The sequence below is a fragment of the Felis catus genome, chromosome X (genome assembly GCF_018350175.1).
Source record: "Felis catus isolate Fca126 chromosome X, F.catus_Fca126_mat1.0, whole genome shotgun sequence".
Classification (NCBI taxonomy): Eukaryota; Metazoa; Chordata; class Mammalia; order Carnivora; family Felidae; genus Felis; species Felis catus.
In genome coordinates, this window is record NC_058386.1 from 9,762,641 (window position 1) to 9,788,603 (window position 25,963).

Here is a 25,963-nt window from a genome sequence, read left to right on the forward strand (position 1 = left end):
TTTGGAGGTGGGCCGCCGCCCAGTGCGGGCTCTCTCGGCACATTTTTCACAGGGTGCTGTGGCCCACGAGCCGAGGAAGGCCTGGCCGGCGCCAGGTGGGTGCCTTACCAGAGTCTTCCACCGGAGAGCCCTGGGCGGGGTGGGTGCACCCTGAAGTTCTGTAGTCACTCAAAGCCGCCATCTTTTCAAGTGGGACGGAAAACCCCCACCTCCACGGTGGCTGTGCCCGGCACACTTAAAATGGTAGCTTCGGTGAGGTGGGAATTATCCGGGACATCTGAAACATGGACGCTGAGGGGTTTGAGCCATCTGGGGGAGGAAGGCAAGGTGGTTAGCGCCACAGGTTCACAGTTGGGCCCAGCCGGGTTCAAGGACCTTCCTCACTGAAGTAAGTCAGCTCTGCCAGGCATTCTGGGAAACAGAGCGGCCTGCCCCCTCCTCACACGCTTCCTGAGGATTCTCCGGCACAGACTTGGGGGACGGGGGTGAAGACTTTTATGAACCTCTCAGCTACCGCAACAATGGATCTCTAGCCTCAGTTTCCCCATCTGTGAACCTCTCCTCCCGGACGGGCAGCGGGGCAGGACAGGCAGAAGCAAGTCTAAAGCGCGTCTGACAATGCCTGACGCTTACAAGGCATCAACCAAGGGGAGATGCGATTTTTTTATTTGCTGTAAAACTAACACGAGATTTCATGTATCCCGGTACTTTATGAGAACATCGAAAATTTGCAATTCCAAACACCGAACATTCATTTATTTTTTTCCCTCCACTTGCCATCCTCAATGAGAATAACAGTACAAAGCACTTCCTGAGGCTTTAGGCCTCCCAGCCACCCCGTGAGGTCCGTACAACTGCAATGACCCCATTTTACAGACGAGAAAGCTCGGGCACGGAAACATGAATTCATGTGGCCAGGGGCACCTAACTCTGAAGAATATTCCTCCGGTTCGCGTTTCCCTTCATCGGCCTCCCCCTGTCTTTCCATTCTCTCTGGGTCCCAGACACGAAAAGGAAGGGTGTCTACTGTGCCCGGCCTGTCCTGACACCTTGTCTGCTCGAAACTGGAAACTAGAAAGATTCTCCGGGCATTTCCAAATTTCCACTCCTCTGTCTCTTCTGGAGACATTGCTCTGGGAGGCCTAACCCTTTCTAAGCAAAAGGCCTTGGGGAGAAGAAGGACTGGGCCTTGTGGTCCTTTGTACCGGGAGACACTGCAGGGGAGGGGGGTGGAAGGGGCGGCGGGAAGCAGTGACTTTTGACAGCAGCTGGGTGAGGCAAAATGGAATCCCGGAACCTACAGAAATGGTGTCAGTATCTGAAACGGGCCAGAAATTCACCCTGCATGATCTTTTCTGAGCTTCCACGACCAAGGGGACTCAACTAGGGTAGGGCCAGGGGGAGGTGTAATCAGAGAGGTGACATCCTGTTTAGAGAACAGAATGGCAGCCACCCAGCAGAGCATGAACTGGGGAGCCAGACAGTCACCTGCCCTTCCCCACCCCCTCCTGCTTTCCCCCCCACCGCCCACCCCGGGAAGAAGGAAGTCAAGTGGATAAAGAAATGGGGAAGTCGGAGGTGCTCCTGCAATGGCTTTTAAGGGCCTATATAACACTTGACTTTAATCCCCAGGAGACAAAAGCCACTGCCCTACTATACACATGATTAGTAAGGGGTTTCTGGAAATATTTCCTCAGGATGCAGAAAGGGATAAAAAGTATCATGCATACTGTTTCGCAGCTCAAAATAATCTCAGGTAGTTCTTTTCCAACCCGCCGGGTCTTTTTCCTTTCACCTGCCACTCGCAGGCACAGGGCACGGGGTCTGTAACTAATTTCGGCGGCAAGGGGGTCACGGTACTAGCAGGCAAGGTGCCATTTTGAAAACTGCTCGTCTCCACCGAAATCTCCCATTTCCGGATGTAACTTAGAAGGGCCCTTCAATAATGTCTTGGGCTGGAAAGGCTGTCTTCGAGACGGAATGAGATTTTTAAATTTAATCTTTCGATTTTAGAAATGATGGGACTGCAGTCTTTGGCATTGGGCCTCCTTAGCAATCACTTTTATATTTAGGAAAATAAGAAACAGGACAGGAAAAGAACTTCCTTATTGTCAGGCAGCAAGTCAATAGCAGAGCTTGAACTTGACTTATTTTTCTAAGGCGGGGGGGGGGGGCGTTGTACCCTATAAAATACGGATAAATTAACCTCCAAGCGGCCAATATTCCGGTTTTTTGATTCGACTGCTGGCAAAAATTATAGCGATGAAGAAAATACGCATGTTACAGTAAGGAACCTTGAAAACAAAATCCCTTCAGGGTGTTTTACCTCCCACCCAATTCAAGGAGAAGCCGGGCGAGGAGACAAAGAGGGCCGGGGTGGGGCGCGGGCACTCGGCTGGTCCGAAAGCTGAGTCACAGGAATCGCACCCCTGCAGTGGGCGAGGCCCTCCCGCGCGGCCACCGCACCCTGGCTTGGGGATGTCCGCCCCAGACAAAGCCAGCTTCGCAGTAAAGGAATGCCTGTCCCCCACCCCCACCCCCCCGTAGGTACCACCCTAGACCCTTAGTTATCATGCCCCGGTCCCCAAGAGCAGGCTTCCGCGGCTGTTGCAAAGATCCACGATGCTAAAATAGACACGAAGAGGGAAAATGCATTATGCAGGAAGTGCTGGAGGGTGGGGGGGCTTGGGCCCGTTTTAATTTTCCGCCGTCGTTGCGGTCAGGGTGCACTGGTGCACACGGGGCGGGGGTCCCCCAAACGCCAGGCAGGGTGAGGAGCCGGGGCGCGAAGGGGTTAAGTGGGCCGGCGGGTGACATCACCTCATTTACATAGGAGCGCGCATATAGCGGCGCGCGGCGCGTCCCGCCCGGCATTCGGCGGCGGCCACTGCGCAGATCGGACTTCGCTCGTTCGTGCACCTCGCTCCGGTGAGCCCCAGGGCCCCTGCCTCCTGCCCTCCCGTCCCTTCCCCGCCCCGCGCCCGCGCTCGCCCCTCGGCGGCCGCCTTCCTCCCGAGGCGTCCCTGCAGCCCGAGCCCAAACGGTCCTCCCGGGGAGGCCTGCCTTGGGGGCCTGGGGGTGCCAGACCCTGCCAGATGCTGGGGGGACGGGGTCGGGAACTCGGTGATTTTTAAAAAACGACCCCCCCCCCCCCAAACCGGACCTTTGGCCTTGCAGCTTCGAGGGAACATTTTTTTCTCCCCCGCCCGAGGCATTCTACATTGTCTCTTAGGCGGTGATTAGTCAGGAACAGAAAGATCCTTTGTTCCAACTCACACCCACCCGAACCCGGAGCTTCAACAATTACATTTTTTCTTGTAGCCTCCGAGGGCTTCTTGGGCTCCTATCTGTCCAGATTCAGGCGGCTGGGCTCCACTTTGAGATGGAAAAAAAAAAGGGGGGGGGTCAGCCCTTCTTGCGGGGGCTGCCGAATGGCCCCTGCGTGCCGATCACCACCGGTCGATGGGGTGTGGGGCAGCTTTGTGTGCAGCCGGCGGCATTGTTGAGCGCCAGCGAGGAAGCGGTAGGGCGGTGGTCGGAGCGCCGGCCGCAGCTGCCGCCTTTGTGAGCAGAGAAGAAAGCACGGGCGCGCATCTTTGGCGGACAGAGCGCGCATGGAAAATGGCAGCGCTGTGCAGCCCGGGATTCATTTTAAGAATTTTTACTCGATCCCATCCCCCCTTGAAATGGCTTCACCGTGTTCCCCTTTTAACCAGCCTTGAATGGTTACACATTGCAATTCACAACCCGCCGTGGTCAATTTCATTATTCCGAAAGATTCGCCCCCCCCAATGGGGGAGCGATCTTGCCGGTTTGGGCCCCGGCATTTGGAAATAATGAAGGGGGGGGTTCTTTTTTGTATAGAAAGAGGAAGCTTTAGCCTTGAATGAAAGCGGAAGGAGACAGAGGTGGGGGTTTCAGGCAGGGGATGCGAGGGCAAAAGCGCATTTCTGAGCCGGGAGAGACAAGGGTGGGTCGCTCCTCGCGCGATCTCACCCTCCCTCTTGGCTTTGTATATGCAGCTTCCTCTGCAACCATGTCTGACAAACCCGATATGGCTGAGATTGAGAAATTCGATAAGTCGAAATTGAAGAAGACAGAAACGCAAGAGAAAAATCCGCTGCCTTCAAAAGAAAGTAAGTCTCCCCCCTACCCCCCCCCCCACCACCACCTTGAGAAAAGGCTGGGCGGGAGGATGGGGAGGGGCTGGGAGGGGGGGGCGGGGGAGTGCGGGGGAGGAGCTGACAGCTCTTAATGATGAATGTGGCCTGCAAAGGCTAATTAAAAATTGTTTTGCAGCCAACCAATAAGGCTTTAATAATTTAATAATGGGATGTTTACAATATATTACGATGCAGTATGTATTCCATTTTATCTGTTCAAATGGTCTTTTTAATGTACATGTTTTCGTGGTGGACCGGGTTGATACTTGGGATATGGGAAGCGATCGGTAAAAGAAAGTGCAATCATCTGACACTAGGCTACACTGAGTCCCCCTAATGAGCTCTTCTCTTTCTTTTTTCTTTCCTGTCACAGCGATTGAGCAGGAGAAGCAAGCAGGCGAATCGTAATGAGGCGTGCGCCGCCAATATGCACTGTACATTCCACAAGCATTGCCTTCTTATTTTACTTCTTTTAGCTGTTTAACTTTGTAAGATGCAAAGAGGTTGGATCGAGTTTAAATGACTGTGCTGCCCCCTTTTCACATCAAAGAATCGAGAACTACTGACAAACGAAGGTGCCTGCCTCTCCCATCTGCCTGTCTGGCTGGCAGCGAAGGAAAAGAACTTGCATGTTGGTGAAGGAAGAAGCTGGGTGGGACGACAGTGAAATCTAGAGTAAAAACCAAGCTGGTCCAAGGTGTCCTGCAGGCTGTAAAATGCAGTTTAATCAGAGTGCCATTTTTTTGTTCAAATGATTTTAATTATTGGAATGCACAATTTTTTTAATATGCAAATAAAAAGTTTTAAAACCTGGCTGGTGTGACTGTGGTGTCTGGAAGGAGCGGCTTATTCATACACGAACCCTTTGCCAAAGGGCCGAGAGCGGTCTCGCTGGGGAACGATGATAAGTAACAAACCTCGGGTAATTGGGGGTAAAATCAGAGACGGCGTAGAAATGAATTTCATCCAGGAATGTGAAACACCTCGTGTGTCCTAGGTGACGGGAAGATTATTTCTTTAGGCTGCTTGAATTCCTAGTATGAGTTGTACGAAAACAAAAATACATTTGCAGTTCTTGCCTTTCATAGGGTCCGATAAGCCAAGGCCGAATTTATTGCATTAACGGAGGTGGTGATAATTCACAGCACAATCTTTGATTCAGGAGTCAAGGTGAACTTGCTTACTTAGCCAGTTACCAGCATTGACACAAATAGGATTTAAGCAGTTTGGTCATGAGGAAAAACTACATTTTTAACAGCTCCTTTATAAAAGAATTCAAAATGTGCTTCCTTGTCTAATGGCCGGTTTCAATATTCAAAATTGTTTTCATAAAATGATGGGTGCATTTATGATTAATGAATATCATTTTTAAATAAAGAGGACCTCTTTGGATTTAAACGACATCAGGACAAGGATGGAATCTATGTTAGCTTTAAAGTCCATGGGATTTAATTGGTTCATCTCGAGGGTTTGCCTTTCCTGAGGCTGATAACTTCTTTGAAGTACCTGTTTTAACTGGTGGGGAAAAGCCAAGCCCTTGTTTGGGGCCGTTTAGGTACAGAAAAAGGGAATCGAAATCTCAGGATTTTTTTTTTTTTTTTTAAATACAAAGGATATCCTTCTCAAATGTCCTTAACAGATTCCTCTGCTTTGTAAGGACGGGTGCAAATATTTTTTTCAAAAATCCTACCAACGTTCTCAAGTGGCAGCAGCCTTTAAGGATGCCAGTTCACCCAGTAAGTATCTCAGCAAAGCTAAGCCTTGGCATGCAGATGTCCAGGAAGTTCAACTGCCCCCCCCCCATCCCTGCCCCCAAGACTGAAGAAAATGCCCCTCCTGAAGGAGGGGGTGGAGGGCAGATTGTTGATCAGTATTAAACCGGTTGATTTCATTTCCTTTGCTCAACACTTATTTTGAGAAATGCACAGGAAACCATTTACCTGTGGTTTAGACAATCAACCAGACCATCAGCTACAAGCGTATATCTGCAGCGCCAGGGAAGGGATGTGTGCCGGTTGGCTGCAAAACCCGAATGCCACAGTCTGCTCAGCCGGCCCTCCAGCCCCGCATTTTCTTTTCCCTCCTGCAAGGAAGGGTGTGGGCAAAATGCAAACGCCCAAGGCACAAAGAGAGGCCAAGCCCACGTGGGTTTTTGCTGTGTCCGTTTTTCAAACCATGCGGAGGTGAAAGGAGTGTTAAGGGGAAGGGAAAAAAAAAAAGTAAAAATGAAAAATCTGGTAATGATTGAGTTTTGGCGGGGTGGTGTGTGGGATGGGGAAATTCAGAAGCTTCTGTACATATCACACTGTGCACTTAACTACTGCACGTGGGGATGGGGGGGGTAGGAGAGGCTACTTTTGTAAAAAAAATCTGATGAGTACATTCTGTTTTCTTCCCAAGAGAGGATCTTCCCAGAAGGGCCTGGGATATTTGTGAATCCATATGGGAATGTATACTGTTATTAGGAGCTTGGAGTAGACGGTCTTTTTCACAGACACGGAGAGTGAGGTCCCTGTTAGAATGAGGGACTGCTCGAATTGAAGGAGGCCATAGCCACCGCATCTTTGACCCTCTCTCCTCCCCCAGGAGGAAAGAGGCCAAGGTTGCTTATGTAAGGGCCCAGGGTCACACAGTCCTGTCCGGGACTTCTGCAAATTTTCAATTGATCCGGACGAATCAAGCAAAAACAGAGGAAGTAAAAAAGAGACTCACCCAGAGACTCTCAAACAAAAAACACCCCAAGCTGGAGCCTTTCTGGGTTCCAGATTATAAATCGAAACATTATTTCATAAAATTGCAAGCACTTAGCACTTGATTTCCCCTCGTAGGGTTCACTGAGCTGGCAAAAGAATAAGAAAAACACCCTGCCCAGCTCCCCCCACCCCTGCATATTTCTCACTTTTAAGAGCGTCTTACGGTGCAATCTAAGAGAATTAAACACACGGATTTGAAGTTCGACTATATTTTATTTGAATGTCGTAAGAGGCTAGATGACAAATCGAAGACACGGATGTGCAATGCAGCAAGCTAAGAAGAAAATGTGTTTCTATGGCTTAAATTTGCCTGGCTTATGTGCTCCCTGGATAATTGTACTACAGCCTCTGACCTCTCTTGTGATACTGTTGGCTTCTGAGACTTGCGGGCAGGGTACGTGTGTGCCCTAAGTTCGTACTCCTGTGGTTTCCCTTCTGTGTCCAATGGGGCCTCGCCTGGTAAGGGGCACATCTTAGGGCTGCAATATCCACTTTTCTTCTCTTAATTGATGCAGACTTTATGTAACGTGATGGTTTCGGGGTACCTTTGAATGTGGGAATGTCATAGTAAATAGCACGATTTCAGATGTGTATATATATATATTTTTTTAATTTTTTTTTTTAACGTTTATTTATTTTTGAGACAGAGAGAGACAGAGCATGAACGGGGGAGGGGCAGAGAGAGAGAGGGAGACACAGAATCAGAAGCAGGCTCCAGGCTCTGAGCCATCAGCCCAGAGCCCGACGCGGGGCTCGAACTCACGGACCGCGAGATGGTGACCCGGGCCGAAGTCGGACGCTTAACCGACCGAGCCACCCAGGCGCCCCAGATGTGTATATATTTTTGGTTACTGATAAACAAATAAATGGTTGCCAGTAGCCAATGGCCAAATACAGCCATAACTTAGAAGCAGTCTTACTAAACACCATGGACTGTTTTTCCTTTTTCTGTGACGGTCTCAGACTAGAATGGCCAGCCAAGGACATTGGCATTGATTCCACATATTAAGCCTCACTACACTTCTCCTTGGCCTCACATATATATTTTTAAAATATATTTTTTGGGGCGCCTGGGTGGCTCAGTCGGTTAAGCGTCCGACTTCAGCTCAGGTCACCATCTCACGGTCTGTGAGTTCGAGCCCCGTGTCGGGCTCTGTGCTGACAACTCAGGGCCGGGAGCCTGCTTCGGATTCTGTGTCTCCCCCTCTCTCTGCCCCTCCCCCGCTCGTGTTCTGTCTCTCTCTCAAAAATAAGTAAACAGAATAAACAAAATATATTTTTTAATCAATATTATACAGGGATGTCATCCTCAATATTTATTTGTAATAACCACCTAAATGTAATGAAAGGAAAATCACACATTATGTGGACTCTCCACCTCGTGAAACTTAAACATTATTTTACAAATAATATTTAAAGAGCTGTGAGCAGTGGCTAATTTGCCACTGTTCTTGGTTGTGCTGATTTTGAATCAACACTTAGAGCCAACTACATCTATTAAGCCAGAGTGCTGGGTCATTAGTTCACCCCACCAATATTTATCAACAGAATAGTACATGCCGGGCGTTTGTTGATTATTATTATTATATTTGCCACCGAGATCCCTGACCTCATGTGTGTTCCCTTGGCTAAAGATGTTCTTTTCATCTAAATCTGAGCAGAAAATGCTAAGAAATTATTCCTATTCATTTTTAGGGTAAATGATGAATGCAAGGGCCTTGGGGTTTTTAATTATTTTTCATTAAAAAATATATATATATAGATATATATATATTTTTTTACTAAGTAAACTCTGGACACAACAGGGGGCTTGAACTCGTGACGTCAACCGAGATCAAGAGTCACATGCTCTGCCAGCCAGGTGCCCTAGGGCTTTGAGTTTTTAAATACATCTAAACATGTATTCTTTGCTTTACTGTGGACGCTTTCCCCAAATGTATCTATAATGATTCCATTCTAACCCCTCCCAAAGATCTGTGGTGAGTGAAATTTGATGCAAACCAACTGATTCTTTGCACCACAATCAAATATTTTATTAGCATAGAAAGATTGGGCATAATAATTCTTGCCTGTTATCTTTTTATTTGTTTTATTTATTATTTTTTAAATGTTTATTATTTTTGAGAGAGACAGAGACAGAGTTCGAGCAGGGGAGGGGCAGAGAAAGAGGGAGACACAGAATCTGAAGCGGGCTCCAGGCTCCGAGCTGTCAGCACAGAGCCCGATGTGGGGCTGGAACTCACAAACTATGAGATCATGACCTGTGCCGAAGTCAGAGGCTTAACCGACTGAGGCACGCAGGCACCCCTTTATTTTATTTTATTTTATTTTATTTTATTTTATTTTATTCTATTCTATTCTATTCTATGTAATCTCTACACCCAATGTGGGGCTCGAACTCACGACCCTGAGATCAAATGTCTCAAGCTCTACTGACTGTGCCAGCCAGCTGCCCCTTGCCCGTTATCTTTTGATAATCCTTTATGAAGAATACCCAAGATTCTCGAATGGACTGAATGGATATTATTTTAAAAATCTTTTTCTAGGATTTTAGGATTTTGATGCTGAATTTCTAGAGCAACACTTCTTCTTGCTAAAGCCTTACCCTTCTTTGGTCTCCTTTCTCTAATTTGACAGTAACATTGTTGGGGGCAGAAACAGTCCCTTGAATTTTGAACCCCCTCCCCCACCCCCCCCCGCCCCCCCCCCCCCCACCGAGAAGATAGCCAGATCCTGACCGCATCAGGATATCTGTAAGTATAGCACTTCTTTGACTGGCAGCTGGGTCACATTTGTTGAGTAGGATTCCACGGCTTTCGACAGAGAGGGACAAGTTATGCTCATGATCTTTTCAAAGCAGCTGGAGCTATATTCCTGGGACATTATTGTCAAACCACCGGAAATTAGGCCTTTCCTCATGACCACACACAGCTCTGTAAGTGCCTGATAGATACCCTTTGGCTACACAGAGACTTCCCGATAGTGTTTTCCCGATCGAGAAACCAAAATAGTTCCCAAGATTAAAAAACATATTTATATATCATCTCGAGTGTCATCTAGGTATTTCAATCTAAAGCAACGGCTTGCAAATAATAATAATAATAATAATGATAAACGTAATGGCTCGCACGAAGGGTGGAAAGAATCATTCTTTGTTGACGCACCAAGCATCTGTTGAGTACCTCCAGCGTGCCCGGCCCTTTCCTGGTTGCTGGGAATAGAGAGATGAATCAGACCTGGGCCTGATGGGAGAGGCAGACCCGAGAGAGTGAAGGGGTAATACACAGCCACGGGTCTGCTCCTTTGCCCAGCATCTGTTCTCTGAGCTATTTTTGCTCGCCGACACCCTGGGCTGGGAGATACACTGGAGCTGGTAAAGGGCTGTGTGACTGAGGGGCTTTAAAATCACGTCACCCACGAGACCGAGCGCAGACTCTTCCTGTACAGAAACAGAGCCATCTGGAGGGTAGGGCGAAGAAGCTGTTCGTACTTGTTATGGCAAAAACAGATTATCGCTGTTACGTGAACCTCGTAGGGGAAGGCAATAAATCATGCTTGTATTGGTATTCCTTAGTCTACGTCTCAATAAGACAGGCTGTAGTGGCTCCACCTGATAAACACTTGTCCTGTTCATTTGCTACCAAGTTTTACACTGGTGCGGACAGAAGATTAATATGTTTGAAATGGTTAAAATTACATTTTTTGCGGGGGACGGCCGAGATTTGCAGCGCTTTGTACTGGGGTTCGCGCGTTCAAAGCGGGCCTGCGGTCATGTATTGGTTTCCTGACGGCTGCTGTAACAAAGTACCATAAATCCAGAGGCTTAAAACAATACAAATTCATTCGCTCACAGTTCCGTAGGTCAGGAGTCCAACGTCAAGGTACGGGCAGGCCACGTCCCCTCCCAAGGCTCTAGGGGACAGTACTTCTTGCCCCTTCCAGCCTCTGGCGGCTCGGGATAGTCCTTGGCTTGTGGTGGCGTAAATCCGGTGTCGGCCTGTGTCTTCACGTGGCCCTCTCTGTCTCGGTGTCTTGTCCTCTATCTCTTCTAAGGATGCTTGTCATTGGGCTTAGGGCCCACCTGGGTAGTCAAGGATGATCTCATCTCAAGATGGTTAACTACACCGTCGAAGACTCCTTTTCCCAATAGGCTCACATTCCCAGGTTGCAGGGATGTGACGTGGGCCAAGCTCATTGGCGGGGCCGCCATTCGACCCGCTAGGAATCGTGACCGGTAGGTCTTCTGGTGGAGGCATTGCACTGGGATGGTTGGAGCGGTACATTGGCGAGCAGCACCGTGGGCAGGGACCTTTTGCGGAACGAGTGGGTTTGTGGAAGGAGAGAGGATAGTCGCGGGTTTCGCATTTTAATCAGAAAGTTACTCCACGTTCTAAGGATCAGTATGGAAAACCGGAGCTGTGGGTGAGTGGAGACAAAGGGGCACAGAACGGAAGGAACCTCAAAGGTTTGGAATCGCTTATGTGCTTGCTGTGATCACAGAGATCAGTAACATGGGTGGTCACAGAAGAAAGCAATTGTGTGGGTACGGTAATTTGAAATGTCCTCAAGGTGAGTGAAAAATAACATTGGGGAAAATAAGTATATATGCTATTATAAGCAGTTGGCGAGGCCGGTCCTGAAAATTAAAAAGGAAATAATAAAGCTAAAAGAATAGAAAATGGATGATTTAAAGAAAGAACTATAATGGATAACCCTCAGCTTGTCATTTCAGAGCCGATTATCGGGGCGCCCGGCTGCCTCAGTTGGTTGAGCGTCTGACTCTTGATTGTGGCTCAGCTCATGGTGCCAGGGTCGTGGGATCGAGCCCCTCGGGGATCGAGCCCCTCGTCGGGCTCCACGCTGAACATGGAGCCTGCTTGAGGTTCTCTCTCTCTCCCTCTGCCCCTTCCCCTCTTGTTCTCTCCAAGGAAATAAAATAAACATTTAAAAAAAAATTGGGGCGCCTGGGTGGCTCAGTCATTCGAGCGTCCATCTTCGGCTCAGGTCACGATCTCGCAGTTCGTGAGTTCGGGCCATGGAAGGGGCTCCGTGCTGACAGCTCGGAGCCTGGAGCCTGCTTCGGATCCTGCGTCTCCCTCTCTCTCTGCCCCTCCCCCGCTCATGCTCTCCCTTTCACACAAATAAACATTGAAAAAACAAATACACAAAAAATAAAAATAAGTAAGACAGTTGCCAACATTGAGCTGAGATGATGACAGCCCTGTGAATTCATAAATGCAAACAGAAATTCTCGAAGCCACTCATAGATGCCTAAGGTATTCCTCCAAGATCCCACTGACTTTCGCTTTAAAAGCTCTGTATTGTAACAGAGAGGCACGACTGCACACACGCACCGAGAACAGACACACTCGCAACTAAATGCTGGGAACCTTCGTCCAATCGGGGCTGCTTTCCTGAAATAGGTCATGAAGTTTCCGAACAGGAGAGACGGGTACCCCGGAGCAAATTTATTTAGGTCCTTAGCCCAAGTTTCAAGGAATGCGTTCTTCAGATTAAAAAGAGGTGAGGCCAATCAACTGTAACTCAGACATTAAGACCCATCTACCTGCCTTCTGGGCCACGCCACCCTCTTGGCCGTATTCCTTTGAAACAGGTAGCTTTTATTTTCTCCCTCCTCCCTCAGCCCTGCGAGCTGACGCCTATGCATACTGACGGCTGCGGCTACGTACATCCAGAATTTCTTAGACCCTGGGCTTGACCGACCCCAGGTGTGACTTAGCCCCCTGCCGCAGGGGTTTCCAATCAGGGCCTCATTAAGCTTCGAGGGCAGTGAGGGGGTGAGGTCTCGGGACCGGGTGAACAAACCCCGCGCAGGGGGCCGAGGCTGAGCTGAGCAAGGCAGGCTGGAGGGGGTGGCGGCGCCACACAGGACAGCCGACTCCCGCCCCCCCCCCCCCACCCCACCGGCCGGGCACTGCCACCCTTGGGCCACACCTCAGAGCGAGGCTTTCAAACCACAGGCCGCGTCCCCTTGCGGTCCCAGGAAGTCAACGTAGCTGATGCTCGCCAGCATTCAAAACAAAAATGCAAAAACAGCGAACAAGCTAACACCAATGACGAGAAACAGAACAGGAACGACCAGACTCTCCTGCGTGGTAAGGGTCGGTGGTGTTTAATCAAACTTCTGTGTCCGTTCCTTGTGTGGGAGACGGTGTGTGTTTACCGGCCTGTGATGTCAAATGTTTTCTTATCAAGACACCCATTCCCCAACCTCCTGCCTCCCCGCACCTTGGTTTCTGTTCTCAGGCCGGCTTCCCCTCCTAATCAGTCCCTTCACATTGGTTCGAAACCTTCTCCGCCCCGTGCCTTGCTGCATACCCCGGTCGGGAATCCTGAATCCACTCCGAGAGCCTGTTTCCCATTCGTCCATCCAGGCTCCCACGGGCTAACACAACGACACGCTATGCCATGCGGTTGCCGCTGAACTTGGCACTTGTCCCTGGCCGGCTCCCTGTTAGCTGTGCAACCTTGCCGACGCCTCACTACTTCTCTGAGCTGTGTTTTTCTCCTCCGCAGAGTAGGGGAGGGGATGGTCCCCACACACGGGCTCGCGGCGAGGGTTGAGAGAAGCCTGTGCTCCTGGAACATTCTAGGTGCTCAGTAGGTGGTCGCTTTTCTAATCAGGACGTTCTCTTACATAACCGTAGGACGGTGATCAAAGTCAGGAAATTTCACATCAGTGAAATAGAACATGAATGTCTTTAATGGCAGCTTTTTCCCTCCTCACTGGGGATCCGGTCCGGGCTCACACACAGCGTTTAGCTGTCCTGTCTCTTTAATCTGAAACAACCCTTCTGTTCTTTGTCTTTCGAGGCATTCACATTTCCGAAGGATACAGACCAGCTGGTTTGTAGAATTTCTCTCACTTAGGGTTTGCCTTGAAGTCTTCTCATGGTTAGAATCAGATTCTTTTGGGTAGGAATGTCTTCGAAGGATGTCGTGGCCTTCTCGATGCCCCTCATAGGAGGCACATGATGTCAACTTGTCCCACTTAATGACAGTAACTGTGGTTGCTTGTCGACATGGCTGGCACCAGGTTTCTGGTCTGTAAAAGTGACCTTTTTCCTTTTCCCTTTGTTACTAATCAATAACCTGTGGGGAGACCCTGTTTGTTTTGGGTTTTTAAAAAATATTTATTTGTTTTTGAGAGAGAGAGAGACAGCATGAGCAGGGGAGGGGCAGAGAGAGAGAGAGAGAGAGAGAGAGAGAGAGGAAACACAGGATCCGAAGCAGGCTCCAGGCTCTGAGCTGTCAGCACAGAGTCCGACGCGGGGCTCGAACTCACGAACCGACAGATCGTGACCCAAGCAGAAGTCGGACGCTTAACGGATTGAGTCACCCAGGCGCCCCTACGGGGACACACTTTAAGACTCAAGGGGCGCCTGGGTGGCTCAGTCGGTTAAGCCTCTGACTTCGGCTCGGGTCATGATCTCACAGCTTGTGAGTTCGAGCTCCGCTGACAGCTCAGAGCCTGGAACCTGCCTCAGGTTCTGTGTCTCCCCTCTCTCTCTGCCCCTCCCCTGCTCACGCTTTGTCTCTCAATAATAAACATTTAAAAAAGTTCCTTAAAAAAAGTCTCAAGTCTTCTGCTCATCAAGCTGTCACCAAATAGCTTTGGCATTTATTGATGATTCTTGCCTGTATCGATTATTTCTCTGATGTCAGCAAAGGAGGTGAATTTCCAACTCTATCTTTCCTTCTAATGTGACTTCTCATGTTTGGGTTCCACCTTCTAGAATAAACCAATGAATGCAATTTCAAAATTTCCATGCTAACAACTTCTACATGTGGGCCTGCGGGCTTGTTCTGCCCGACTAGAGTCAACATTACAGAGGTGCCGTGTTCTGAGGAGTATGTCCACATGCCCTTTCAAGGTATGGCTCATGCAGGCAGGCCTGTGGTGTCATTTCGTCTTTAAGAGTCAGCTTAGGGCCTGTCTGCCACCAACCTTCTCACCTGGTGTGGCTGTGATCTTAAAAAAAATTTTTTTTTTTTTTGGGACAGGGAGAGACAAAGCATGAACGGGGGAGGGGCAGAGAGAGAGGGAGGCACAGAATCTGAAACAGGCTCCAGGCTCTGAGCCATCAGCCCAGAGCCTGACGCGGGGCTCGAACTCACGGACCGCGAGATCGTGACCTGGCTGAAGTCGGACGCTTAACCGACTGCACCACCCAGGCGCCCCGCGGCTGTGATCTTAAAGAGGGGTACAGACCCGTATGGATAAGTCCTTTACCTTCCGTTCAAATCAGATCTTTAATGTTCACTTGATCTACTAAACATATTATTCATGATCTGGCAGAGAAGGTGCTCGTTATTAGTTCTGCGTGGACAGCAAAGGCTTGAGGGCCGGTAGGGGCGGATCCTTTGCAGGTTCCCGACGGACAAGGGATGTTTGCGTTATAGATGAACAGCAAACACAGCTGGAAGAGTAGGGCCTCCACGGAAAAGAGCTTCTGCTCTTTCTCGAAGAACTTCAGAGTTGCACGTTTGACTTCGGTCAGGTGCCCCTGTTTCAACAAACCTTAAACAAACATCACCTGTTCTACTGGTCAAACACCTTCCCAATACCGGTGGGGGTGGGGGCAGGAACAAAAGGCAGGAGAGCTTCAAGAATGTCTGGCCTGCCTCCATTGTCTACCTGGAAAGAATGTCTTCGCCCCAATGCTGCTGTTTGCTTATAACTTGTGCCCTCTCCTATCTTGCGTCTTGAGGTCAGTGCTGAAGCAGCTGTGTCCCTGAACAGTGACTCACCCCCGAAGTCATTTTAAGGACACCCGGACCACATATTTGTTATGAAAACCAGGGAAAAGTCTGTGGTTTCAGTAGGGGCATATCCTCAAAAGAGTCAGAGGCTCCAATGTGTAATCAGAAATAATAAACATTTTCTTCTGTGTTTTGGGGGAAGTAGGAAGGTAGCTGTTGACCTTTTAAAAGTGTTTCTGGGACACCTGGGTGACTTAGTTAAGTGCCTGACTCTTGATTTTTGGCTCAGGTCACGATTTCACGGTTTTGTGAGTTCGAGCCCCGTGCCCGGCTCTGTGCTGATGGCACAGAGTCTGCTTCGGATTCTTTCTCTTTCTCTCTCTCTCTCTCTTCCCCCCATCAAAATAAATAAATAAACTTATACTGTTAATTTCCCCAAGACTCTAGTTATTTTCTCTAACCCAGTGACTCTGTGTCTCCCTTGGACTCCATCTGGCTAGACATCTCTACATGACCATTGTTTAAAGTCATCCTGTCTGTGAAACTTGTCCTCCTAAGTTGGTCAACGGCATTATTGTGGTTCAAGTCACAGGACAAGTCAATTGCACCTTGTTCCTTTCCTCCTCTACGAACCTCGGGCTCTGTCCCTAGGTTCAGGATTTTGCTTCTTTCTGTCAAGCTCTCTCTTCATCCCAGTCACCTTCCAAGGCCCAAGTCATTCCACAGTCTCTGAAAGGCCTCCCTAGATCCTCGTGCAGATGAATTCTGCCCCCTTCCCCGCGCCCACCCCCCCCCCCCCCCCCAGCTACGACATTCTGCTGGTACTTTCTGTGAAGGCCTAGAGCCTGTGCCGAATTAACTAAACCTCTGTTTTCCTCACCAGATTGGAGGCCCTTATCTGGACTGGGAAGAACAGAACCGATCCTAGCATGGAGCTCTGTGGAGTATGTGCTCGAGAAACGTAAGTTGAGTTGTTTTCTGTAGAGTTTACGTACTATATCTAGGAACACCGCCGATGAAAGGTGGAGGGGAGAGCAAGTGTTCTCCACCTCTGGGGTCACAAGCTCATGTGTCTACAGGTGCCCGGCAGGTCATGTAAACGACTGGAGAGGCCAAGCTCTCTCAAGAGGGGAGGCAGCCCTTTCTTGCCTCCAGCCGTTTACCATAAGGAACCATGGACCCAGAGTTGCCAAATCTGATTTCCTGAGAGGAGGCAGAAATAGAGAGATTTAAATATGCAGTCTTAAAGGTTTTAATTATTGGCTAACTCATTAAAAACATGGTAACCTTTTTACTGTAAAACAAAAAAGTAAACTGCCCAAAATAATGCGTCGCTTAATGCGTTATCATAAGGCAAGCATCCAATTCTCGTAACCATCACCCAGGGCAAGTAATAGAACTTTGCCACCTGCCCCAGGAGCCCCACATGGGCCCCATTCTAGTCTCGACGCCCCCGCATTAATCACTTCCCTACTTTTATACTGATAATTTCCTTTTGCTTCCTTATGGTTTTCTCATCTAGGTGTGCATCCCTAGGTGCTATGTTCTTACTAAAAACAAGTTGAGTCTTACTCATTCTTTGAAACTTTTGTCTTCTCATCTACGGCTCGCCCCTCTAGCCCTTCCTTAAGGTTTTTCTGTTGACGTACTTGGGGTATTTGACCTGTAAACTTTCCCACAGTCTGGATTTTGCTGATGTTTACTGAACGGTGTGGCTCAACACGTGGCCTGTACTACCTGCCTCTTGGCAACTGGATCCAAAACGTACTATGCACAATCATCACATTGCTGACTATACGCGTTAAGTGTAGTGACTCCTTTGATCCCATAACATGGGCCACATAGGGATGCTTTAAAGGGAAACAACCAGGCATCCTGCCAGAGACTGATTTGTTTTTAGCCAGATGGTTCTCTGGGTAGGATTCGGCCAAGACACCAGACTTTCCCTCACCAGGTGACAGGGTTTCCCCCAACCCTGGCACATACTGGGTTAAAAGAGAACTCTAGAACCACTTCCCACACATGGGATGACTCTTACTCCCGGTGCCCAAAGTCAGGAAGTTCAAAGGCAAGGGGCGGGAGGGTTCGAGGTATGATGTGAATACAGCCGCAGGGAAAGGGAGTCCGTCCGACAGACACAATCATACACAGGACCTATGTCTTCCACAGGGTAAAAGGGGTAAAATGAACCCGTGTTTGCAGAGAGACCCTCAGGGTAGCAAAGGCTTGCTGAAAAATCTGACCAGCCATCTGTAAAATCCCCAGAAAGAACACACACACACACACACACACACACACCCACACACCCCACAACACAACGAGGGGGAGAAGGATCTAGACAACAGAACGATGACATTGGCCTAAATGTCCTAGTTGGGAAAATGTTGTCCCCGTCAATGAAAGGGCCCAGTGAACAAAGCTGAAGTTGTGCATTTGTGGATGTATGTACTTCATCATTACCATTTAAGCCGCCTGATCGTTTCAGGTAAAAGTTTGTCCCTCGTGGTAGATTGCTGCCCAAATAAAACTTTTTGTTACAAGTCCAAGACTAAGACCTCAAACACATAAAGCATAATGACCCTTGATTAGCAGACTCACAACCAGGGAAAAACCTGCCTCTAGGTGAGTTGACCTGTACAGCTTCTGCCCTGGGGGCGCCGCCTCTCCTGTTGAGTGCACATAATGTCTCTTGGCAGGTAATTACCGATTATAAGAGCAGGTAGACGCCTCATCTGGCCTCACCCCTCTCTTCTCCTTTCCAGCCTCTTTACTTCTTTGTGAGAGACTCTTTCATTGCTTAGCCTACCTCAGGTCCGCCGGTGATCGGACAGTGAAATGTCTGATTGCACGTAGGTGGCTAGGCGAGATTTTCCTAAAAGAACGTAGAGTTCAGTATCTGGCAAGAAATGACTTTCGTGAGCATGGCTCTCTAATGAACTACTGACCTTCAAGAGAAGCGTTCTCTGAATGAAAATTTGCCTGGTCATCATGCTTTGGGCATTAAAAGATCACATCGTGGGGGCAAAGGCAGAAATATGGTTCTTCCTTACAGAATAATTCCAAATTCCGTGTATAGATCCTCCCCTCCCACCCTCCCGGAAGAGGCTATTTCCTCCCCCTGCCCCACCGGGTAAGAGTTTGTGACTCACTCGCAAAGACCAGTGTATGAACAAGGAAAGGGGGAATCGGTGACTTTGTAGCGAAGAAACTTGGCAGACAGCACCTTCAGTAAGCGATGAAGGGTAACACCACCTGCGATGTCCAGTGTATTTCAGGTACCTTCCCTTAGGTTGTCCCCATAGGAGGGGAGCTTGGCGTCTTCCCCAAAACGCATGGCCCCAGTCTGATGAGAAAAGCATCAGGCCAATCCACGTTGAGGGCCACTGTACAAAATTCAGGACCGGCACTATTGAAAATGGTCAAGGTCATGCAAAACAAGGAAAGGTACGGAAACCATCACAGCCCAGAGGAGACTAAGGAGACGTGGCCATTAAATGCAGGATGGTGTCCTGGGTGACAACCGCCCCTAGGACCGAAAGAGGAGGTTTAATAGAAAAACACGTGAAGTGTGAATGAAGCCTTGCGTTCAGTTCACAGCAACGTACCGTTGTTGGTTTCTCAGTTGTGATGAGTGTACCGTGCTGTTGTAAGAGGTTAACAATGGGAAAAGTCGGGTGCGGGATAAACGGGAACTTTGCCCTCTTTTTTGCAACTTTTCCGTAAATGGAAAATTATTCCAAACTAACGTCTCTTTAAAGAGAGGAGACGAAACCCCAAAAGAGCATCTTCTAGTTGGGTACTGAGTATTCAACATAGATTTATTTTCATAATTCAATATTTCTCATACCTTATTCTTGCACAGACCAACTGGGCTTTTTTGTTTGTTTTTTTCCTTCTATACCGAGATGCCCGGGGTGTATCTCTTCTCTTTTTGAGTTTGTTTATTTATTTAAGTAATCTCTACACCCAATGAGGGGCTCGAACCCACCACCCCGAGATCAAGTCATGCCCTTCCGGCTGAGCCAGCCACGTGCCCCTCCACCGTTAGCATAGTAAAGACCTCCCTTCCATTTGTAATAGTTCACGGCAGGCCGTTTAGTGAATAAAGCAGCTAAAATCAAGACTCTGAGGTTTCCCGTGGGCTCGTTGATTCTGTTTAATGCCACAGCCATCATCCCTCTTCCAGTTCTGTCTAGCGAGGTCTTGTGCAAATGTACACTCAATCAGGGTGGGTAAATGCTGTGGTTCCCCTGGGCCCCAGAAAATAACGAAACACACATGTTCTCTAGAAGGCGAGCCAACGGTGCTGTCTTTCCATAGGAAGACCTGCTTGATTATAATTAAAACTTTCATTTGACTATTAAAATTAAAGAACAGCTATAAATTAAGGTAACAATATTAAAACCTCTGGGGGTGAGTCTGAAAATCCTCTCTGTAATTAGAGAGCTACGAAACTTAAGGAACACTAATTCTTTTCAGCATCAAGGTCTCATTTTGTAAGGAAGCTGGTATTTTGTAAATCACAGCTCTTCCAGGGCTGAGGCCAGATTTTGGTTCTTACCAAGCGTTATTGCCTGAAATACTTTGCCCTTTCTGGGCTAGCCTACCGAGTTAGACTGATCTCTTAGCCTGATTGGATATGTGAGAGTCTGGGTGGTCTCTGTCATGTCACGGCCTTTCTAGATGAGAGTTTCCATCGCCCTACAGTTAGATGTTGGGTTATCAACATTATTTGACTCGTTCGGTTCAAAAAGGTTGGGGTTTTTATTGTAATAATGAAAATAATACCTCCTACCGCAACCTCTCCTTAAGAAGAGAAGGTATGAGTTATCTTTGAGTGGTAGGTTTGGTTATTCGTGGTGTATATATTCTCCTGCCTACTTGTCGATATTTTCCAAATGTGTGTATGTGTGTGTATAGCGATGTATCACTTTAAGATCATGGAAAATTAAATAGCTGAAAACGTAACAAGGACAAATACTAACAGATTTTTCATGAAGACTTACCGAGCTAAACAAAGGTGCTATGCTCAGGTGGACCTTAATCTTTCACGTCAGTGAAAATTTTGCCAGGACAGTCTGAAAGTTGAACTTGGCCTTCAGGCCATTCCCTGACTATTTTTTTCCATTTGCCAGTCTTAATATTTGCACTCTGTCTTTATAGATCCTACTCCTCCGTTTTTATCTCTCTCTTTTTTTTTCCATTGGATTAAAACAAACAATGAGCTTGAAAAAGCACATTCCTCATGGTAGATATCTCCAGAGAGTTTAAATTTACTTCAAGCCGAAGTCTCGCCAGACCACCCAAGTGGATACCCCTGATTTTTCATTATCCATCAACACATTACGCTTTAGCGGACACAATCGCATAAAAATGGTGCGGTCAGGCAAAACCCTGAATAGCCCGACAGGACAGCACAAAACCATGAAAAACCATTTTTCTATCTGGTTCTAGAAAAATAATTCCTACTTTTTCTTCCTCCCTCCTTCCCTCCTTCCTGCCTTCCTTTCCTTCCCCTTTTGAGGCTTGTAAAAGGCAAAATTATGGATATGGTCGTTCGGGTCCTATGAATGGGGACTCTGAGTAAGGCACTGTCATTTGCCGTGTTTCCGCTTAGTTCATGAGATTCCTTTCCTAAGGATATGCAAACACTGTAATCCAGTCTTTTGTATTTTATAGTTCTACTTGGGTGTTATTTTTTTTTTTTACTTTTCTTTTTAAATTTTTTTTAATGTTTATTTTAGAAAGAGAGAGAGTGAGTGTGTGCACATGAGCTGGGGAGGGGCAGAGAGAGAGAGGGAGACGGAGAATCTGCAGTGGGCTCTGTAATGTCAATGCAAAGCCTGACATGGGACTCGAACCCACCGACTGTGAGATCGTGACCTGAGCTAAAGTCAGTGGCTCAACTGACTGAGCCACCCAGGTACCCCCTATACTTGTTTATTGTATAACATAATGCCCAGCATGATGTGTCTGAGACTAAAACTGTGTATTTTGTGTTCAGAGTGACGAACGACGAAATGGACATTTGAGTTTGCCCGTGATTATCTTAATTCCCCAGAACCTGGATATGGCTGAGTCCCTTCTGGTTTGATTATCTTGGCTGACGGCCACCAGTCATATCTAAGGATTCTGCCATCACAGGGCGTTTTTTTTATAATACTGATATGTGTATGTTAAATAGTGTAAAGGACTCTGGTAATATTAACCTAGTGTTTGGGCCTTCAATCGTAGGAACCACACGGTCCATCCCAGGTTTGTGAGTTTATTGTGTAGAGTGAAATGCATGTACAGGACGAGTTCCCACCTCCCCCCTCTTTTTAAAAAATCTTTTTAAAAAGTTTTTAAATTTTTTAAAGTTTATTCATTTTTGAGAGAGAGCATGGGAGGGGTAGAGAGACAGAGAGAATCCCAAGCAGGCCCTGCGCTGTCAGCACGGAGCCCGATGCAGGGCTCAAACCTGTGAACCGCGAGACCATGACCTGAGCCGAAACAGAGAGTCAGATGCCCGACCAACTAAGCCACCCAGGCACCCCCAGGACCGGTTCTGTTAGCAGAAGTAAAAATCGGTGTCCTCTGTGACGATCTGGCATGATTTGTGAACCTGACCCCTGTAAGGACATGTGTCCCAATTTAATATATGTCTATATATATATATATATATATATATATATGTGTGTGTGTGTGTGTATATATACACATATACATGTATATATATACATGTATATATATATATTTATTTATATATTGCTATTTTTCGTCCATATTTTCATTCCAAAAAGAGAAAAAATCTTTATAATGATTAATACACTAACCCTGATAATATCTCTCTACAAACGGGGAGCCCGCAAACTCTGGCCCGAGGGCCACGTATGGCCAGCTGCCTGTGTTTCTACAGTCCGAGAGCTAGGATGCTATTTACATTTGTAAATGGCTGGAAAGTAGGTCAAAAGAAGAAATACTATGTCTCGGCATGCACAAATTATAGAAAACCCAAATTTCGGTGTCTGTAAATAAGGTTTGATGGTCACACTCATTCATTCGTGGCTTGTCCGTGGCTGCTTCCACGTTCAGTGGCAGCCTGGGTAGCTGTGACCGAGACTATCTGGCCCGCAAGACAGAAAAATATTTACTGGGTGGCCCATTTCAGAAAAAGTGTGCTGCTCCCCGGTAAAGGTAAGGCTCTCTTCAGAAGGAGAACTGAGGCATAGCATAAAATGTGTAGGCACAGAAAATTCGCCACAATGAACGAACCGGCTCGGGGTGTAAGTGAAATGTCTCGTGTGAGTTCATTTCTGATGAGGCATAAGCAGGGAAGATAAAAATCTGGTGATTAAAAAACAAAACTTAAAGACCGGAACTTTGCATGATGGGCAAGTTTGAAGAACAAAGCCCAAAGATCGAAGGCATTTGAGAAAATAATATTGCCAACGTGTGCCCATTCTGGACCGCATGCTTCCCTTCCTAAAAGCCGAGCCATACCGCCCTCGGCGATCTCTAACCCTTGCTGACTGGCTGTTGGGTGAGAAACACCCAGCTTTGAGTCTGGTCGGAGTAGGCAGTGATGAGGGCGACCTTTGGATGTCTAGGGTCTCAAAGCAGACCTACTTTGGTGGGGGCGGTGCGGGGGGGGGGGGTCCCATGAAAAGGCTGAGTATGTGTCCTTTCATACATGGTCCCCCTAGAAGTGCTACAGTCAGGTTCTTAAAAAGCTTGTGTATTCTTTTTATTTAGGACATATTTTAGTCCATTTGAAAGGGGGTAGCTATGCTCAGAGTTTCAATACTTGTTAGAACCTCTACAGCAGTGGTGGAGGAGGGGCATGACTAAGAACAGTGGCTATCCTGGGGCGCCTGGGGGGGCTCAGTGGGCGGAGCATCCATCCGACTCTTGATTTCAGCTCAGGTCATGATCTCACGGCTCAAGAGTTCGAGGCCCACGTCGGGCTTTGCGCTGACGGTGCGGAGCCTGCTTGGGATTCTCTCTCTCTGCCCCTCTCCTGCTCGTCTTCTCTCTTTCTCTCTCTCCCTCAAGATAAATAAACCTCAAAAGAAAACAATAGCTAGCCATCATTTTTTCCAGCTGGGGTGTGTATGTGTGTCTAGAGTGTTTTACTCTGGGGTCCTCTCTTGGCGTAGTAGTTCTTAAATGTCGTTTATAAATACGTGTTATTTTTATATATTTGTGCGCTCGAACGTTTTATTGAGAGGCGTATTTGTGTTATCGAGGCGTTTGTACACTGGGCCTAATTTTCTATTGTTGCGTAACAAATCACCACAAATTTAGTGACTTAAAGCAGCACGTCTTTTACCTCACAGATTTCTTCCCTCAGGACTCTGGGAACGGCTTAGCCAGATCCCGGGGTCAGGGTCTCACAAGGCTGCGATCAGGGTGTTGACCGGGGCCGTGTCCTCACCTGGAAGCTTGGACCCCTTCCAAACTCAAGTAGCTGTTGACAGAATTCTTTGTCTGCAAGCTGTAGAACCCGTGGCCGCCTGCTTCTGCAAGGTTATCAGGATCCAGTCTCCAGGATTCAGAGAAGGCCTAGCACCTCTTCTGAAGGATGCCTGATGAAGTCAGACCGCCCCCTAGGATAATTTCCCTTTTGATTACTTAAAGTGAACGGATTTGGGACATGAATTACACATGCAAAACCCCTCTCACCTTGCCATATGACGTTAACGTCATCAAGAGAGTGACCTCCATCACCCTTTCACATAACATGACCTCATCATGGTACGACACCACGGGGCTGAGATCACAGGTGCCATCTTGGGACTTTGGCCGCCCCACTGTGGGCAGGAAAAGCATGGCTCCCGGAGCCACAGGGGGCCATCTTGGAATCCTGGCTCTCGCTTACTCGCTGTACAAGTAACTTGACTCTCTGTGTCTCAGTGCTCTAGCGACATTTTAGCACCCTAGCACCTACCACTTTGGGCTGATGCCAAAATTATTATTTTTTTAATGCCTGTTTATTTTTGAGGGAGGGAGAGAGAGAGAGAGTGCGTGTGAGTGAGCGGGGGAGGGGCAGAGAGAGAGGGAGACACAGAATCTGAAACAGGCTCCAGGCTGCGAGCTGTCAGCACAGAGCCCGACGCGGGGCTCGAACTCACGAACTGTTAGATCGCGACCTGAGCCGAAGTCAGACGCTCAACCAACTGAGCCACCCAGGCGCCCCAGTGAATCTTGGCTTTATGAGCACAAAGGGCTTACTCTGGGGATGATGAAGGACAGAGTAGTTCAGAAAATGGTGCTGTAATGCCCCGTAACGTACTGTATGTGAAAGTACTCGCTCCCAACAAACAGTAATGGAATTCGAACCTGGACAGAAGTAAATGTTTAAGAGTTGTCCATGGATTAATTGACGTGATTATTTTGGTTGTAAAGTCAAATCCTTTGCTTCACCAAATGGCTTCTTTGCCTTTACCGCTGCCCGCAGAGCTACGGGAACGTGACAAACGTTTATTTGTCACATGGCTCCTCCCTTCTTTCCTGACCTAAGGTAAGCTCTGTTAATATGAAACCAATAGAGTCAACGTGGAAGGACGTTCGCCAGAGACCTTGATGAAGCATGGTGTGTGGCCAATGGAGAAACACACCTATCACACTCAGGACCTGTAGTTTCAGTACTGAAAAACAGTTCCCAGCCACCTCCTGGTTTCAAGTTAAGAAGCCTGCACTTTGCTCTTCCTCTGTGAACGGGGTAGGGAAGAAAACACACACACACACACACACACACACACACACACACACACCCCAAAACCAAAAACCAAGAAAACCCTCCCCAAAGCACCGCTCTCGATGGCTCACATCCTTGGAAATAAAAACCCCCAGTTTCCCGTGATTACAGACTTCCTGACATGCAGGGAAAGCGGTGCGCACCCCCAAGCTCCCCGGCGCGTCTCACAACAATGGGCGCACAGAAATGCACACAGGGCAGGCTTGTCCCCATTATCCTCTTATTCCCCAGAATGCCTTCCGGCCCGGTGACGCGGGGAGGCCTGCTGGCTGAGCAGCCCTCTTCAGCGGGATGGCTGTGGCCTGGCCGTGGGTGGCGATGGGAAGCCTGGGAGAGGAACGTTCCAGGGAGAGGGGCTGTGCCATAGCTCCAGTAACTCAGTCCCCCCGGAATTCCTGACAAGGCCAGTGCCCTGGGCTCCCAGAGTTCCTATCAGAGTGAATCAGGCAGCTCAGTATTCTCAAATTTTATGGAAGAAGAGGAGAGGGAGAGGGGGACAGAATGACCTCAACACGGAGCAACATTCTGAGTCAAGACATTGTCAAGTCGTGGCAAACCATGCTTAGCGGCCGAGCCAGATCTTG

The 25,963-nt window shown here is 48.1% G+C and overlaps 1 protein-coding gene and 1 long non-coding RNA gene across 2 annotated transcripts in view; both read left to right on the plus strand.

Annotated features, from left to right (window-relative positions):
• Window positions 1-2,815: 2,815 nt before the first annotated feature.
• TMSB4X (thymosin beta 4 X-linked) lies at window positions 2,816-4,976 on the plus strand. The gene is made up of 3 exons (XM_011291607.2): window positions 2,816-2,928; window positions 4,023-4,136; window positions 4,537-4,976. Exons 2-3 carry the CDS (start codon window positions 4,037-4,039, stop codon window positions 4,569-4,571), a joined length of 135 nt encoding a protein of 44 aa, XP_011289909.1. The 5' UTR covers window positions 2,816-2,928; window positions 4,023-4,036; the 3' UTR covers window positions 4,572-4,976.
• A 7,078-nt stretch (window positions 4,977-12,054) lies between these two features.
• The window catches only part of LOC123383352, a 216,363-nt gene continuing 202,454 nt past the window's right edge, over window positions 12,055-25,963 (plus strand). The window contains exons 1-2 of the long non-coding RNA XR_006592960.1: window positions 12,055-13,032; window positions 16,524-16,601. This is a non-coding gene — a long non-coding RNA (uncharacterized LOC123383352). The remainder of the gene's footprint in view (window positions 13,033-16,523; window positions 16,602-25,963) is intronic.

Excerpts from the sequence above, each read along its gene's own strand:
- TMSB4X (XM_011291607.2), top strand. The coding sequence starts at position 4,037 with ATGTCTGACAAACCCGATATGGCTGAGATTGAGAAATTCGATAAGTCG. Across the intron at positions 4,137-4,536 it reads TCCGCTGCCTTCAAAAGAAA|CGATTGAGCAGGAGAAGCAA; the intron begins GTAAGTCTCCCC and ends TTCCTGTCACAG.